Below are 18,893 nucleotides of genomic sequence, written 5' to 3'. Positions count from 1 at the left end.
TGTAACCCACGTGGCGCACACACCTAAGGGGGATGCTCAGTGACACTTCATCATGACGCCATGGTTTTTTGGAGGACATCCGCACTTTCCTAATTAAAGCAACATGCAAATATACAGAAAAAGGAAAAGAAAAAAAAAAAAAAAGCTACTGGGCACCTATCACTAACAGCTTTGTAGGAAGCACTTTTAATGTTTTCTTCATACACACATACACGCACACGCGCGCACACACACACACACAAAGGTACAACAATGTGCATATATTTATTCTGTACTTTCAAGTGAATATAAATTGTAAAGGTAATGTTTAATCATTGTACAGTGATACGTCTGGTATAGCTTTCCTAATAAAACGTTTTGAAAAAAATGCATATATATATATATATACCCATATATATATATATAGGAATACAAAGCTTGAACCTGAAACTTCAGCTTCCCCCTACTGAGATTTCCTTCCCCCACCTTAACCTTGAAAGCTATTTTATTAATAACAGTTCAATGCACTGTGATGTTAACAGAGGAAAACCCTGTACAGCTCCTCTTGCCAAGATACCACCCGAGACTTTTCCCAATCCGATTTACAAGCTGTATTCCCACGTCGCACTGTACCCGTGGCTGTTCCCTTCTATTTAAAAACAGGCAGCGAAATTAAGAGCGCGTCCTGGCGTGGCGTTTCTCGCCGGACCGCTGGTTCTGCTGCCCGCTGGTCGCACCGCTGCGGCTGGTCGCTCTCGCAGTCAATGCGAAGTGAGCAGCGGGAAATTAAACCCATTTTCAATTTTTCTGCCATTTCCTCCCTCCCAGGTATTCCCAGTACCAATAGAGAATTCTGGCATTCCAGGAAAAACCGGCACGCAGCTGGATGGATGGGCTGGACAGCTGAATTCTTCACTCAAGCGGTCTGGTAAGTTCAGATACCACTGCAACTTGTGAGTCTGAGCTCACATATCTGAATGTGTTCACAGCCACAAAGACCCAAACGAATAAGTGAACCTCAGAAGTTAGCTGAGCAGGGTCTTTTACCCCAGGATATAATAAACCGGCCAGCTCCGCTGAATGTACCCCCCCCGGGCCGCCTTATACCGGGGCGAGCCCTCAGCCGGGCGCCTGTGTCGCCCTAAAGACCTTCAAATGCAGAGTTTTATACAGAAATATATCTATAAATATAATTTGTCTTAACGGAACAGCGGTAACGGTCATTTATCCAGGTCAATTGCCATTTTTTATTTTTTATTTTTTTTCCCCCACTGCGTTAAAGAGGTGTTCCCCCTCCAGAGCATCTCTTGTGGTTGGTGTCCGGGGAGAAGGGTCTCTGTTGCCCTCCCGTGAGCGGGGCAGAGGCTGTCGTAGCACAGAGCGCGGTGTCACCTCAGACCCAGACATCCATCCTTCCTTTCGGGGAACGACTCGGTTTCACCCCAGCGCAATGCATTTTCATGGAGATAAAACCATGAATACTCGTTTTCCCCCTCCCGAGTGTTGCTATTTATAGCTTCAGCGAGGATGCTTATTGCAAGGGGTTCTTTGTCAATCTGTCTTGGAGAGGCATCTGGGTGTGACAGAAGTCATTTCCTGCGCCTTGGTAGTAGCTGTATGTGTTTTGAGATGGAGGGAGAGCTCCAAATGTCTGTAAATCTGGCGTCAGCTCCATATTATTGGTAAAAATTTGAATTTCCCAGCTCCCTCTGTTGAGTTGATAGTGGTTTATTACCACCGCCTTTGGCTGTAATCCGTTGGGCTTTGTTCGTTTGGGTTTTTCTTTTGTGGGTAGTAGGAGAGCATGCACGCGTTAAAAGTAATAAACATCAAAGTGCAAAGGCCAGATCCTTCTTACGATAAACATAATAATTACATTGATAAGACTACATGCAAGTGATGCGTGGAGCTATAAATCAGGTTAAAGTACAACCCCCAGTGAGAGTGGTGCTGTATACATTTGGCAATGTCATCAAACCCCTGAGTGTTCATACTTGTATCCAAATATAGTAAAGCCAGTTGCAAATAATGTTTATATTTTAATTAAACTGCAGAAAGGCAAGAGAATTTCAACATAACTATAGGTAGTAATCTCACCCACGAATGGTGAAGAAATCTATTTATTCAGTGGAAATAAATTTGTTCTATGAGAATGGAATTTTGTATTAAAAGAGATAATTTTTTGGCTTACACCGAGTTATTTTTCTTTCCTTGTGTAGGAAGCTTCCTCTTCCTTGTGTACTGGAATCATTTGGGGATGATTTGCTCTGGAAGTGTTGACAATATTTAACTGTGATATCTAATGTGTGTTATGATGACTTCTATTTTGCTATTCCATTGCGTTGAGCTGAGGCTGAGTGGGTGGCAGCAGTACTTTCCGCTGCAGGAAACAAAAGTGGATCCATCATCTCTGATCTGTGACGGGTGACTCTTTACATACTTCAACCTGGGTTACTCCTAATTAACAGGGAGTATTAATGATAATTATATCATTATCAGCAGTATTATTGGTAGCATTAATAATATTGGGAAGGAATCAAATAAAGTCAAATGATCTGCATTTACACTGTTTGATGGGATACTATTTTAAATAAATAAATATTTTTTTAGTTTATTTTGTTACTGTACAATAAGTAGCTGGTATCGGCTTCAGCAGTGCGGTGCGGTGGCGGTGCTCAGAACCTGGCAGTAAATCTTTCATCATTGCTTTATTCCTTCATTGATTATATTGACATTCTTCCTACAGGTGGAAAAGAAAAAAAAGTCCGGGTAAGTCCCAGTCGTAGCCAATAATGACTGCATGCAGGAAAATAGAAAGGATAATAACAGAGCTCAATTATTGGTGCTTTTTTTTTTTTTATTATTTCCTGGATATTGTCATTGCTGTCACCATCATATTCTACCTGGGTTACAAGATTTGTGTGAGGCTTGGGGGTTGCTTCATGGATCTCTTGACTGTATCAATAGTGAAAGATGTTCATTTTTATGGTATGAATGATAATCTGACTTGTGGAAAGCGATCCGTCTCTGAACGCTGGTTGCAGCAAGCCGGGACCCGGATTGCTCCAGTTAGGCGAATATTACACAGGTCATTTATTGGGAGGTTCAGTGGACGTGAGTTAAGTTATGGTAATGCAAGATTTTGTTAGAGACCTTTTCAGACAAAACCACTTTTGAGCGTGTCATCACCGCTGGTCTGGTTTTAAGTTAGAAATGTGCAGTTATGGTCAACTTTTGTGTTCTCTGCTGTAAACTTGGACAGCAACAGGGCAGGAAGGTCTCTACGAAACATCGATACGCAATGCTCTACCTTTCCGAAACACCGACGAGCAGTAATTCACGAGTGCTCTGCGGCTTCTCCTGTGTTCGAGTACCTACGTCACGCGGACTGTTCACACGAACAAGGCACAACGAACTGGCTTTAGCGATAACAGAAACGTTCACGGGGAAAAAGGCGTGGAGAATTTGGCTGTAAATCGGGAAGTTCGTTGCTGAGCTGCATTACTCAACCAAAGATTATGACTTCTGGCGACGCTCCAGCCACTTAGGTGGGAACTCGTTCCAGGATTGCACTTCTTCCAAAGGCATTCGCTTTTACAACGTGGATTTATGTATGCTCGGAAATCAGGCCGCTGCGCACTGCATATTCCTATTTCCTGAGTTTTCCAAGGCTTGATTCTAAATCCGACTTCCTCCTAACTGAGTTTCGCAGTGAATTTATGTATGGGTTATAGAGTACAACGCAAGTTGTTTCCACGGGTGAAATGTAGAGTAAATTCACCCCATATGTAGTTTCACAACTTCTCCATGCTAACAACAGCTCTTCATGCAAAAATATGCCACTTTTTAATACTTTGTAATGCTGATGTGAATGGAAACACATCTTTTTTTCCCAATTCTTGAAAAATTCCTGTTTCATTTGGGCAAGTGTTGCTATGCCCTAATTTGAAGCCTGTTCGAGCTTGTGGAAGAAGTGGAATGCGCTCAGAACAAACCTTTGTGTGGGTATGGACTGGAGGTCTAATTCTGCTCCCTTGAATCCAGTGATGAAATACCACATTACTTCTCAGTTTTAGTCAACAGACTTGAATGAAGAGCAAAGTCTGATCTCAGAAAATTACATCATATATTAAGTGTATTCAAGTATTTTGAGACAAGTACTCCACATGACTATTTCAGAATAAAATGCGTAACAGCATAGAAAAGATGGTTTTGCTATCAATTTAGTATTTTTTCTGCTTGACCTCCTCACAAATTAACCAAACAATCTTTAGTACTTTTAATTTTAAAATCACAGCATTCACAAAAAGACAAATATGAGCACAGCTCAGCAGTTTCAAGAAATGTAGAAATGTAGCTCAGCAGTTTCAAGAAATGTAGAAATTGGTACCAGAATGACGTCATAGGTGACCAACTAACCAACATGATTGTTAATGTAACAATTGCAAGTTCTTTGGAAATACTTTATTAGTATTGTCTCTTTCTTTCAAAGCAAGAATATGAACAGGCACTGACAACTGTGGTTCATATAATTTTTTTTTTTAAATGTCTTTTGCTTGGCCCTTGTAGTTTCCCACTTTTAAAATTATTTACTGCTATTTTCATTTTTGTTTAGGTTGTTGGAGAAGTCGGGGGGATTACTGATGACAGCATTAGCTTTGCTACGCGTGGCTACCGGGGTGAAACTTGCGGGTTATCTTTGATCGCTGCAAAAGTATTTGGAAACACTCCCCCGTGGGGGCATTTTGTCTGTTAAATCGGTCGATATTGTGGCGGTTTTCAGAACAGTGTCAGATGGTTCATTTTTGTGGAAAAATGACAGGAGAAGGCTCAAAGGAATGGAGCGACTGGGATTTCTGTAGGGATTCCCCATCTCAGAGTCGTACTGGGTAGTGTCTGTATAGTGGGTGTTGCATCAGTCTTTATCTTTTGGAACGTTAAGGATGCTAATCTTAAGTGTGAGGTTATTTTTAGATATTATGAAGATGTATGTATATGCAATACTAAGATGTTGGGTGCCTTAAAAAAGAATAGATAATAATAGAGGGCATAGCACAATATGAAATATTAATAACTCAGTCATATGTCATATAATGAATCTTTAATGACCATTTACTTTTTCTAACATCTTTATTTTTCTACTAGAATTTTCTAAATCTCTCAAGAATATCCTGTATATTCTATGAATTCTGAAGAAATAGTATAGGTTAGCCAAGGGTCAAATCTTTCTGTATTTGAGAATTTAAACAAATGCCACTAACTGTGGAAGAATGTTGCCGTCCATGGCAAGTGGTGTGGCAATTTGGCATGTTGCTGTAGCACTGTGCCAGTAAGGGAGGCTCTCTGTAGCGATGAGATTTTGGAGTAGGGCTTGAATAATTTCGGGCAGGAGTTCCTGAATGGTGATAAATCCCCATCGGACTGGCATAGACTTGGGACACACTGGTGCTCCTGATGGCCCTACCATCCCTTCTGCTGATGGTGGGACCTGGCACCAGTGCCGGTGGGGGCTCCTGCAACAGTATTTCTGTAAAAACAAACAAACAAACAAACAAAAAGCAGAAGAAAGGTTGGAGAGTCTTTATCCTACAGAGGTCATCGCATCTGAAGTTAATGACTTCCCCCAAATGTTCAAATGGCATTAGTATGCTGATTATGGGAAAATGGGTTGGTTTGTTGGTGGTTTTTTTTTGCTTTTCTCAGTTTTACTTTGCTTTTCTGGAGACAGTCGCTGGTTTACAAGCTAAAGAACAGTAGGAATTTATTTTTAAATATTTTTTCAGACCATACTTGTTTAAAACAAAGTCAGTCTATCAGATAAACTGAGATGAGTTTTCTAGAAAGCTACGTAAACCTTTGGGTTTGTACTTGGTCTCTCTATATTATATGTATGTGTGTATATATATACAATGTCCATTATCTGAATAATCCTTGAACTGAAGTTTGTAATTGAATTTTGGAGGCTTTGGCTCTGCAAATCAAGGCTGATTAATGGGGGGGGGGTTGTTCTGTGATTGTTTTGATTTTATTCAGAGTATGACAAGAGAGAGGAAAGCATTGCAGTGTGAAAATTCTCATCAAACAATACTTTTTAATAGGACTTTCAGATTTAATTTTTTTTCTTTTTTTTTTTTTTTTTCCTTTGAAGAAGGAAGGAGCTATGCTTAAAAGAGCATAGGAATTGCCACTCAGGCTTAGAGTTGAAATGCATTCGCTCTGCTGTGTCCTCTTGCTCCTGAGAGTGCTCGGGACAGCCTGACTCAAAGGAAGATGTAAGAAATTCCCATTAGTGAGGTTGCAGGGTCAGATGTGACCAGCTGATCTGCTGCACCATTAGCGCTCACCCTGAGCAATCAGGTACTGGGGTACCGCATCACTGGAGGTACTGGTCTTGTGTGCGCTTAGAAGAATCAGATTGTAGTGTTTCGGTGAAAAATGAACTTAAAAAAAAAAATAAATAGACATCAGTAGTGGATGCTGGCCATTTACAAGTTTGTCTCTGTGTTCTTTAGAAAACTCATCCAGAGTTTCTCTGGTGCTGTTGAAATGATCAGTCTTCCTAACAGTACTGCTGAAAAAGATGTGCTGCTAACGCATTCCTCTTAATTAGAGAGCATCATTCCTTGTGGCATCACCTCTATTATGTTTTCTTGCAGTGACCCAAAAACCTGGCTGCTTTGGAAAGTGGATAGTATTGGGAAGCAAAGAAACATGGCAAGTAAAGGTATTTTTTAGATCCAGTTTATGTTAGTGTTTTCTCCAGAGGAAGGGCAAGTCATAGCTTCTGGCTCCGTGTTCTGCAGCCCTCACTGAGAATAACTAAAGGCACAGATTAAGGGAAAGCGTCAGCCGCTGTTTAATCTGTGTTTAATTCTCCCCATTGGTTTTAAACCAACAAAGAAGAAATGTGGATGTATCTATATTTCTAGATACAAAAATATCTATATTTATATCCCTCCCGTGAGCAACGAGGGGCCATGATGCTACTGCCAGCAATGCTGCTGGAAGGGACGGCATTGGCATCGCTGGGAAACGGGTTGAGTTATGACAGGCAGGAACCGTGCCAAGGCTGACAATGTGAACGGCACCTGAAAGTCAGGCATCTCGCTGGGTTAGAGACAGTCAATAACAACATGCAATTCTTGTTGAAACCTCTCTTTTTTAGAGCAGGTAAACAAATATCTCACCAAATCCCATTTCTCCTGCGTTTGGCCCAAGTTCTCAACCAGCCTGCGGGTTGTCGGCATTCTCAGCGTTGAAAGAGTCAGCTGCTGTTTAATCTGTGTTTAATTCTCCCCATTGGTTTTAAACCAACAAAGAAGAAATGTGGATGTATCTATATTTCTAGATACAAAAATATCTATATTTATATCCCTCCCGTGAGCAACGAGGGGCCATGATGCTACTGCCAGCAATGCTGCTGGAAGGGACGGCATTGGCATCGCTGGGAAACGGGTTGAGTTATGACAGGCAGGAACCGTGCCAAGGCTGACAATGTGAACGGCACCTGAAAGTCAGGCATCTCGCTGGGTTAGAGACAGTCAATAACAACATGCAATTCTTGTTGAAACCTCTCTTTTTTAGAGCAGGTAAACAAATATCTCACCAAATCCCATTTCTCCTGCGTTTGGCCCAAGTTCTCAACCAGCCTGCGGGTTGTCGGCATTCTCAGCGTTGCTTTTACCTGTCTGCACGCACAGATACTCCTTTGGCCGACAATAAGTTTTAACACCTCGGTTTGCACGTTGAACCGTGTGCATGAGACGGAGACCAATTGAAAACACGGTTCTCTCTGTTGGGTTTTTCTAGAGAGCGGTGTTTTGCACCTTCAAGACTTCATTCTGTAAGATGTACCGACTGGATTGCCCACCTGTAACGCAGCTTTGTAAGCAGCCTCCCGAGGTTAGCCGTGGCGGTAGGACATGCCGTGTGCTTTGCCAGCCCCTACAAGCCAGCCAAAGTCCGTTAAAGCCTTCAGAGCACAAAACACTGATAAGATGGAGCTCTCGCAGGTATGCATCAGGGATAAAGCGGAGATGTTTCATTTGCAACAACCTACAATTCGTTGCTGTTAACCCGAAGCAGTAGTAGCGGCCGCCCGTGTCATGACTTCTACTGGAACGGGGTGGCTAATGTATGCGGAATGCTGATACCAAGTATGTACAGTATATCTGTATATACTGCGTGTGTATATATGTGTGTATACGTGTATATGTGAGCAAGTTGAAGTGTAGAAGTCGATTTTTGGAAAATTCTGGGAGATTCGGGTATATGGCTTGCATTGGACTGTTATTAAAAATAGAGGCATTTCAGTTCTGGAGCTAAAAATAGACACATTAAGACCTGCGTCCTCAATGTAGGTCAGTGGAGGCACTTCTCAGACATATTAGCATTTTGGACCCTTAATGTTAGCAGCATATTGCGTCGCCTAGAATAGGTTAGTCGAGGCAACGCAGGAGAAATTGCCGTGTCTCAAGTCATTTGGAAAGGTTGCCAAGTTTCTCAGGAACCAGAATGGCAGAATAATGAGTATTATATTTAATTCGGGATGGAAAGGCAACCACGGGGAGTTCAGCAGAGGCGACTCAGATCGTCCTGGCTCTGCGGGGGAGGGAGAATTTATAACTATAGCTAGCTAAAAAGCAGCAAGCTGTGTGCGTGTTTGTGTGTATATATATATTTATATATATGTATATACAAATCTGTGTATGTGTATATAACACGGTGTGTATATATGTATGTATGTATATGCCTATAATGTATAATATGTGTATCTATAGATATGTATACATTTATATAAATTTATATTTCTCTATATAAATATTCATGCAACTATGGGAAATAACATGTCGACAGCGTGTCCTTTTCTTTAAAACCCAACAAAAAGCTGCTTCCATTACTATCACGTTGGCACAAATGTCTTAAGTCATCTTTTCTACGTAGACGGGAGCCTTGCTTAGTGGTTGAGCACATGCCTGGAAGGTTTTTACTATTCCAGAGGACTCCGAGTAAGTCATTAGCTGCTCCACAGCTGTTCTACATTTGTGAAATAAAGTGGTGGCCAAAATGACTCAGGGCTGGTTTGAAAGGCAAAGGAAGGTGGTTGGTGAGTGTTTGTGCTTTGGAAATCTCTGTTATGCTCACGGAGTTTTGACAGTGAAATAGCCGCGGCAGTAATTAGTAATTATTCTGGTTGCTGTTAATGTCTCAGCTAATGCTAATGGCTTCTGAAAAGGGAAAAAAAAAAAAAAAAAAAGATGAATTTCCTCCTCCAGCATAAGTTATCTGAAGTCTGACTACTTTGACTCAGTGATGTATGGATTTCCATTTAGGGTTAGGATGTTAGGCTGTAAATCAAGAATCTTAGCTCAGTGAACGTCTAGTTCAGGATGTGTCTTTTATGTTATAATTGATTTTACATAATTTTACTTCATCATCAGAACAAGCTATACCTTAATTCATGATCAGCTCAAAGGATTTCTCAGCTGGAAACCCATTCATATCAGGGTGAATTTTGCACTTGACTTTGGTGGGGTTGAATCAGATCAGAGCGTTTCATTAAGTGCTGACGTTAAAATGATCTTGTAGTTGTGCGATTATTAACTAAAATTGTAATTTTGTAATAAAAGCGAGCCTAAAAATGATTTACTAGTTATGTATTCTATGATTATATCATCTTTCTATCGATAAGACCTTTACGCAGTTGCTGGGTCTTGGCAAGGGTTTGGATTTTGTGCTGCTGTGTCGGTACTCTGAGTTTCACCCCTGATTTGAGCCGGAACCAGCTCAGCCCCTGCGATAACACACCGTCGTACGCCGCAGTTAAAATGAAAAGCTGCAAAGTAACAATCTCTGCAAGCATCCCTGTGGCTGCCTGTCCCGAATGATTGCTGATGGCTGAATTGCCACGTGTGTCGTGCTGGAATGAGCGAAGATCGCGGTAATGTGGATTTATCATTACGATTTTGGGTCCTGTGCAGCAGAGCCCGTGTCCCCCTCTGACCCCCTGCGGGGACGGGCGCAACCTGTGGAGAAATGTCTTTCCACCGCCAACACCGGAGAAGCCGTACGCCGTCACGGTTATTAGAGCAGTGTGGGTCTGCCATGCTGCCAATCTGCCATCGTTTGCAAACTGTGATGTGATTAGAAAAGGAAAAGGGGGAGAAGGGATTATTTCTTTCCCAGTCCTTTGCTTCCTTTAAGGCCGGAGACAAACAAACATGGAATAATCACGGGGATCAAAACAAATGCCCAGTGGCTTAAAACATGTGATATTGAGAGACACGTTCCTTTCAAGCTTCTTGATTATGCTTTGCTTTATTATTTCATCTGGAGGAAATAAGCACCTTATGGGGAAGTGCTTCCCAATCTCTTTTGCATAAATGTTACAGTGAAGCTTGCTGTGATATATAGCTGCCTGTTCAAGAAAATAGGTCATTTCCATACAAATGTCATATTTTTATGCAGAAAATATGCTGAATTCATATGCCATCTTCTAGTTAAAGCAATCTTTTTGCTGTTTCTGTGATTTCAGCATATTTGCCTGAATGAAGACAACCGGAAGGGGAGCAGAAAAAAATGATTATTTTTTAATTAACTCATGCAGGCCTAATGTCAGGCTAACTACTTGAATACAGTGTCTCTGGGGCACGCATGGGAACATCATCTTCAAATGGCTAATTTTTTTTCAGTGAGAAACATCAGAATTTGGGCACAGTGTACCGCAAAGCTCAGAGGGCCGCTGCTTTGCCGAGCATCTGGAGACTTTAGGAAATAAGTTTTTCTGATGTCACTCATTAAAGAAGATGCCTAGATGGCCGTATCCTTTGGGAAGAAGCCGTTCACGCAAGAAGCCCACGGACTGAAGCCAGTAAAGGAATGATGAAGGTTGCAAATCTCCTCACACTCTGTAGCAATCTCCTCGGCGCAGGATGGATTTAATCTCTAATGAACCTGGGCTACTTGCACGATTGCTTTAAAGAAACAACAAACCAACCCTGCCTTCTATGTAGTTGAATTTTGCCGTGCCACTTCATATTTAGGACAGGAATGGTGTGGTTTGAGGACCAGACATACAAATTCATGTTGTTGCTACAGCTAGACATCCAAATAAATTACATGACCAAAAGCAGGTAGGTGCCTAAGGCTCCGCTGGTGTAAATCACTGCAGCTCCGTTGCTCTCAGCACAGCAGTGCTCGGATCCCTGCGCTGGGGATGCGATTCAAAGGTGTTTGGTACCCGCTGGCAGCAGTTTCTCTGGAGGGCTTTCCATACAGCCGTCGGTATTTTGTTAAATAAGTTTAAAAATGAAGATGAACCAACCCAGTTTCTCAGCTAGTGCGGGCTGGTGTCAGCCCAGCGAAGAGCTTGGGCTACTCGGTGCCGGTGGGGAGCTCGGCCCCGCAGGTGGCAATCTTCTCCCTGCTCACCCAGATGGTGACTTTCTTCTCGTGGGAATGCAAAGAGCTGAAGCCGTTGTGATGTGATGATCTGCTGTGGCGCCTGTATCGCCAGGTCTGTGGACCGGTTGTCGAACAAGGGTTCCCCAGGCTCCTGTCCAACTTCTGCATGAGCTTCTACGCCCACCTAAAACCTGCTCCTGTCTTTGTGTGTTGAAAAAAAAAAAAAAAACAAACCAGACAAACACAAATTCCCTATGAAAATCTCCCTTTTACCAAATGCTGCTTAAACCAATCCTTAAAGTAATTGTTAAGTGAAAAGGACAGCGGCACTCTACTAGAATACATTACAAGTTTACAGGAATTAGGCTCCTACAATTCATGCGAAAACAAGACAGCTCAAAGGCCTGTTGCAAAGAATAATTATCTGGTGGAAAGAACTTAGTGACTTAGCAGCTTTGGAGCTGAGTACTGATATTAACCAAAAAAAAGAACCAAAAAGAAAAAAAAAAAGATGGCATAATGTTAGCTCTGGCTCCTCGGCTGCGGTGGCTGAGTGGGTGAAGCTGCCGTTGGGATGGTCATAGACGGAGGCAATGAGCAGAGACTGCGGCTGTCAGGGAAGCCGTGGCAGTTTTATGGCCAAGACAGAGCGCAGAGATACTCTCGGTACGACTATCGCCAGCGTTTAGATGGGAACGTCTGCTGCTCTTTTCATGGGGTCTCTCCCAAGCGGCGAGGCGCTCCCTTGCTGTTCAGCCTTTCAAATTTTGCGCTCCCTGTCCACGGAGGTGATGTTTACAGAAGGTGTGTCATCCTGGAGAGCAGCAGCCTTTGGTTTGAAACATCGTCCTGAAGCAGCAACGCTCAACTCGCAGACAGCAGCCACCGATAGCTTATGGGTGAGCAGGTGATGAGGGCTTTTCCGAACGGGGATTTGAAATCTCACTGCTTTATTGCTAAAGATGTGGTAACATCCTATAAAAGAAAACAGTATCTTCTGAGCTTTAAAATGTATTTTCACAGTAATAATAATGATAAAGCCCTTATATGGTAAATTTCATCAACGAATAAGCAGGTATTGACCACCAAGGTCTTGTCTGGAATATAAGAGATGCCTACCCATTTTGCCTCTCACAAAGTCTTTATTGACCACCAAGGTCTTGTCTGGAATATGAGAGATGCCCATTTTGCCTCTCACAAAGTCTTATTTTTTCCTCCTCTTCCCTCTGTAAATCATTTTGGTACAGACTCATCTCACTTTAATGAGATGCCATTTGTTTTCCAAGTAGCATATGGGAAAGGAAAGTGATCTTAAGAGGTTTGCATCTTAAGCAGAGCAAAACATTCCCCGGGAGAGGTCTCGCCCACTAATCTTACCTGGAGCTTTGGGTGATTGAGTTGTATCTAAACATTTAGATATTTAAAATTAATTAGAATGTAACTGGAACTAAGCTTCTGTTCCCAACATCCTATCTCTGCAGGGAAGACAGCGAAAGTTTCCTGTCTCATAAAAACATTATGAATATAATACATGTTATTGAATGTCCAGGTACATATATATAAAAAAATTGAAAAAAGTATGTCAGCAGGATTTCTTTCTGTAGTAAAGGAATTTTAAGAATTATGTAAAATTTAAATTAACAAGAAGTTAAATTATTATTATCAAAATAATGATTAACTTCTCAAAATACTGAGCTACGGTAATAAACCACCGACAACTCTGGATATTCACCTGACAGTGTGAGGCCCTGACAGAGAAGGATTAAGTTCTGAACAGTGAAGATAGTGATTTAGTTGCTGAAGATTTTTCATCTTCAAAAGTTTTCCAATTAAAAATGTCTGGTTTTAATCAGAAAACAAAATCCTCAAACTGATTTTCTTATGATTATTTGGTAGCTGAAAAAAATGTGACTCCTTGAATGTTCCTGCAAACCAAAATCTCTTCAACATTGTTTTCAGCTTAAGAAAACTCCTTTTTGAAGCATAGAGAAGCTGTCTGAAAATCATAGTAGTTTAGAACAAAACATTTTTTAGCAAGATTTTCTACTAATAGAAGTAGAGCAATTTTTTTCTCCTTTTATTACAAAAAACACACTAATTTTTATGTGCTTTGGTTCATGTAATTTTTTTTTTGTAGGGGAAAAAAATAGTGTCTTTAATCTTGCTGGTATTATGGAGGAAAAAACACTCAGGCACATGAAGGTTTTGTTATCTGTGCTCAAAAACTTTGTATCAATTTTTCTAATAAAAGATATTATATAACTTCAGTAACTGACTACTTTAAGGAAGAAATAAAGGATGCATAATAAACAAAGGAATGAAGTATTGAAGGAAAGAATAACAGAAGTATCGCTGGCAAAGGGCTTACAGTTCCAAAACTGGGCTTCCATTGCCAAGAAGCGTGGGCGGAATCAGCGGGGGCTTGTGAATGTATAATCCTTTTGAATGACTATCAGACAATTTGCTCACTTCTGTTATTACATTTTTCCAAATGCAAACTGCGACTGAGTACATAACCTTTGTTGCTGTCCACCTTGTCATTACCAAAGTAATAGCTCTGGGAAAATGAAAGAGTGGGAGTACCAGAACCTCGAGAAAATTGCAGTTACTTTGCTTTTCCAGTGATGTGCAACACTAAAACCAAAAGTTATACTATGTGTGTCCAAATTAATGAACTAACAGTAATCTTGAATGACCAATTAGGGAGAGAAGTAGGGGAAAAAAGTCCAAACGCGTTTCTTTAGCTGGCGTGCTGGCATTCATCTCTGTATGGGCAGGTCCTTGACTGCTGGCATTGGTTAACACCAGAAATAAGATTGTTTTACTGAAGTTTGACTCTTTTACAGATTCTTTTTTTTCCCCACCTGAAGAATGTCAGTGCAATATCAGGGGAATGGTCTCAATGACCTAAATTTTTAGGTTTTGTGCAGCACCTATAGTCCTGAATAATATAATGGTCCTTGAAGGAGTGCATACAAACCTATTGTCATCCGTTTATTTGTGCGTGAAACCTAAAATGTGCAAATCTGTATGTGCATAGGACAGGTACAGCAGCATAATACACATATATAAATGAACACTTGCTGACAAAGTCGTGGTCTCGGTACACTCAAATTAGCCACTGCGAAGACAAAGTGTGTGCTGTACACACGCGCAGGTGTGGGTAAACGTTAAAAGAATGAACATTGTTAAGCTGTTAATGCATTGAATTTCTTTCTTACCTTCATTATTGGCTGAATTTCAGTACCTGTAATTAATGTGCTTGGAGTGGGTGGATCTCTTTACATTCGCCTGTGCCTTTTCACAGCTAAATTAGGGAACAAGAAAAACTTAAAATTACTATTCTCTGCAAAATGTTTTCCAAGTTTCCTGGGGCCATGGTGGGTTGGGTGGAGAGATCCCAAACAGGGAAAAGCACTACTGGAGATAAATAGATGTTTGAAAAAAAGCTGCTCTCCTGAAACCTTCCAGATGAAAAGTTGCTTGCATTTTGGACTACTTTCCAATTCTTAACTTTGCAATACCTTGTAATAATTAAAGAAAACTCAAATATTCAGGAAGTCCCAAACTCTGGAGCCATCCAGCAGGTCCCCAGTGAGTTTGGTACCTCTCAAATTGGATATAACCTTCTCCCTCTATAATGTTTAGGAGAACTAACATTTGTATCAGCCATTGTGTAGCACGATAAAAGGTTTAAAGTGTATTGCGTTTCTGTGACGATTCACACATTAGCGTTGGCATTATTTGCAGACGGTAGGGAGTCGGTGCTCAAGCGTGAATTGGCTGTGAAAGTAGTAAAGGTAATCTTGCTCGTAAAGGTAATGTTAACTTCAACTATATCCTGCTTAAAACCTGTATCAATTACCATACCTAATAGAATAACTCCCCATTATCCCTCACGCAAAAGTAACAGTATTAATTTTTACAGTGACTGTCTTCGGTAACGCGGCATTTTTTAGTAGCCTGAGCTCAAAAAAGTTTTGAAAGTCAATTAATGGGCCCATGGATTCAGAGCAGATATCCATGACCAGTGTCTGAACAAATGCATGTCCCACTTCACCATGGAATTAATCCCTTGGCATCGTATTTGTCACGTAGAAAATACTCTCAGTGTTTGAAATTGTCGGCTTTTGCGATTGTGCTTGAAGAATATTGCTTCTGCTGGAGTATAGATATGTTTGTTTAGTTTTTCCTGAATATCGTGACATTTTTCATTTAAACAATATCCCAAACCTCCCACAGCTGGTTACTGTTCACTGCGGTGGACTTTGATTCAGGTGCTCAGTGATTGCTGTGGTATGTCATTCCTGGGCACAGAACACATTTGATAGAGGTGTAAATTCACTGGTTATCTTGAAACAAAACTGCTGAGTGTCAGACGCAATCTACATTTGTAAAGTGAATTTTTCATCAGATAAAAAGGGGAAAAAAATACATCCGTGCCTTTGATGTGGCATATGAGGACGTCACTGGAAATTTTCCCACGTTCTTAACGACTTCAGAGGATCAGGCCCCTGCTAAATCAACCGCAACATTAATTTAGAAATTTATATCTTTATAGCCTTAGTTTACTACAATATAAACATCACAAAAGTCCTTAAATCTGGTGAATTAAAGTGCCAAAAGCATAAATCGATAGAGAAGAGTCTGACGCTGGGAACAAAAGCCGGACAGAGGTTGACAGTCACTGAATAAACAATATACTGCAGAGTCTGAGCGGACAGGCACGAGGTGAGTGGTGAAGACACAGCTCTGTTTGTATCGGATGATTTGTTGAATTCTGGAAGAGGGAGATAGTGGTAAAATGTAGAGTCATTGCAGACAGTAGCTGGAGCTGGTCCAAAGACCAGAAGAGTTCTCTGGGTCAGTCAGGGTCACCTGAATGAGCACGGTGACTTGATTACAGAAAATTTAAACACTGTAATTCCAGTTTTGAGGATAAACAAGTAAGCGTCACGTATTTGTCAAGAGACAGCATCCAGCTTCTTCAAAGAGAAGTTGGTAATATTTTAAGCCTTTTAAGTTCTCTTCTGCTTGAGTGACTGGTGGGTAACAGAAAGCTGAAAGCCAACCGGTGGCCAGTTTCATTGAATTCTTAGCTCATTAAAAATCTAGCTCTGAACTCACTAGATGTCTTCGTCGCTTCTTAAGCTGAGTGGTCCAAATCAGATATTTTTGAAAAATATGAACTGAAGTTTCTATTCCTTTTTTCAGTAAATACCCTAGAAAATATTTTTTTTTTAAATGAGACTGAAAAGAAGTATTTCTACCAGACTTGAGTACAAAAGTGGAAGCCAAGTGCAGGCTCTTAAAGACTATTAATTCTTATAGGCAACTGAAAAAAAAAAAAAGTAGCATTTACTGTCTGCTCCAAACCCCTCACTGTAGCCTGGATGTGCACTTAACAGAGCAGTAAGAGACGATTGCAGTTTATTGTGTTTGGGAGAGAGGATACATCCAAAATTCTCATGCAAGCTTTTCAGAGGAGGCTATCAATTATTTTTTGCATCAATAACAAGTTGGTTTTTAAAGAAAAGAATGTTTAATTTGAGAAAAGTACCAAAGTGGATTAAATACAGGCTCAGGAAGGACAGAAAAGAAAAACTGCTTCTAGACAGAGAAGTTCTGAAAAAAAAAAACCCACCCAAAAAAACCCCCAAAAAACCCCTTAACCCATTTCTATTAATTTTGTGGGTTTTTTAAACTAAGAATAGATGTAGTATATCTCCAGTAATGAACCTGGCTGACGGCCTCATTTTGGAGGATGGCAGAGAAAATAAAAAAATATATTCAAAGTGATATGCATAGATTGGATTTGATGCCTCTAGGTTATTACCACATGCTTTGCAAAGATGGCTGGAGTAATAGGCTGGCAACGTAAAACTAGGATCAGGAGCCAAGATTTTTAAATATAACTGGTTTTTTTTTGGGGGGGGGGCAGGGGAAGGGGACTAAGTTTTTTGATGGATAACTTGTACATATTTCTGTTTATCCATCTTCTAAAGATGTTGTGAACTGTAACATATCATCACAAGTCATTACAGTCAGTTTTGGAAACCATGATCAGGAGTTACATCTAATTTGGTCGCGTATTATGGCTGAAATACGGATGACTGGGGCTGGGTGTATTAAGGAGAGATGTTACTCGTGGAAGATCATATTCCTTTCCTGGTGGACACTGTTACCAGAATAGCAAGTGTAGAAAACATCAAAAATTCCTGCAATGGTTTTTCTGTAGTTAAATTTAAAAAAAAAAAAAAGATAGAGGAGTGCTTGCTATTGAGCCGGTCAAGTAAGTGAGGAGCTGGCAACTGGGACCTCCTGCTTTCCTCCCAGCCCTTCATACTGATTTGCTGTGCGGATTTAGATAAATCCTCTAATATTGCATTTGTAGTTTACCCCTCTGTAGAATGCTTGTCTCTGTACCATGGAGGCATGGTGGAAATATACAGTGCTGCTGTCTGTGTGGAGAAATACTTATAATATATTATAGACTGAGCTAAACGTTTGCAATGAAATCCCCAAATACACAAACCCTAGACTTGTTGTGTGCTTGCTGAAAGGTTAGCACCGGGGAAGATCTGGGCAATACCTTTATCAAGTACTGATAAATATTGTAAGTGGCACCAGAGAAGTCACATACAGGTATTTCCACTTTCAGCTGACCTTTTAAACACATCTTGTGTGGCGTGGGAAATAAGCAGGACCATTGCTGGGCGCTGGCACAGCTCTATCTATAAAGAGAAGATTCCCAATGGACCTCAGGAAAGATCAGAAACTGCAGGATCAGCCCTGGAGTTTTGTAGATTCATGTGAGTGTAATTCAAAGAAGAATTTACCTACAGTGTTTTTCAGAAATTAAAAAGTAGTACTTTAATTCTGGTTTAAGAGTTAAAGTTGATTCCTGTGGTTTCTACAGTTCAGAATCCTAATGAGGCTCTTTGCTATGCTAGACGCCCTACAGAGAGAGTATGTCTTCCTGCGGCGGTTGGTATCCCACATCCCTTGATACACAAGTGCACCTTAAAAGAAAAGATCGGGCTCTTGCTTAGTGCTCCTGCTTGGGTTTAAGGAGGCAGTTAGAGAGAATGCTGAGACCAATCTCTGAATCTAGTGAAAAATTGTTCTGGATGGAGACACTGTGTTCACATTTACTGGTGTATGAGGTATGCCCACATTTTCGTTGGATTAATTGCCTTGGATTACCTGGCGCTGCTTCTGAGTAGTTTTAATGGAGTGAAGACCGGATATCATTTTACCTAGACAGAGGTCTTAGAATTTATTGTAACAGAAGTATTAAAACAATTTTATTATAGTGTTTTACCTTAAATGTCTTTTTAGCAATAGCAAAATGTTGGGAGTCTGCAAAGAACCTGTGAAAACCCCCCAGTCCTTGATGTAGCTCCTTATCAGTGCACCTCATTGCCAATAGTCTCAGCATCCTCAGTATAAGTAAACTCAGTCCACTGTCGTGTTTATTATGACACTACATATTTCACATTAAATGTTAT

The 18,893-nt window shown here is 40.8% G+C and overlaps 1 protein-coding gene across 1 annotated transcript in view; it reads left to right on the top strand.

The window, feature by feature from the left end:
• SLITRK3 (SLIT and NTRK-like family, member 3) overlaps window positions 1-3,474 on the top strand; it is an 8,347-nt gene extending 4,873 nt beyond the window's left edge. The window contains exons 4-6 of the mRNA XM_009884499.1: window positions 643-750; window positions 808-907; window positions 3,351-3,474. Of these exons, the coding sequence (XP_009882801.1) occupies window positions 643-750; window positions 808-907; window positions 3,351-3,474 (332 nt within the window). The remainder of the gene's footprint in view (window positions 1-642; window positions 751-807; window positions 908-3,350) is intronic.
• The last annotated feature ends 15,419 nt before the right edge of the window (window positions 3,475-18,893 follow it).

The sequence above is a fragment of the Charadrius vociferus genome, unplaced genomic scaffold (assembly GCF_000708025.1).
Source record: "Charadrius vociferus isolate BGI_N301 unplaced genomic scaffold, ASM70802v2 scaffold104, whole genome shotgun sequence".
In the NCBI taxonomy this organism is placed as follows: Eukaryota; Metazoa; Chordata; class Aves; order Charadriiformes; family Charadriidae; genus Charadrius; species Charadrius vociferus.
Note: the sequence above shows the minus strand (reverse complement) of the source record. Positions and strands in the feature narration are given on the sequence as shown.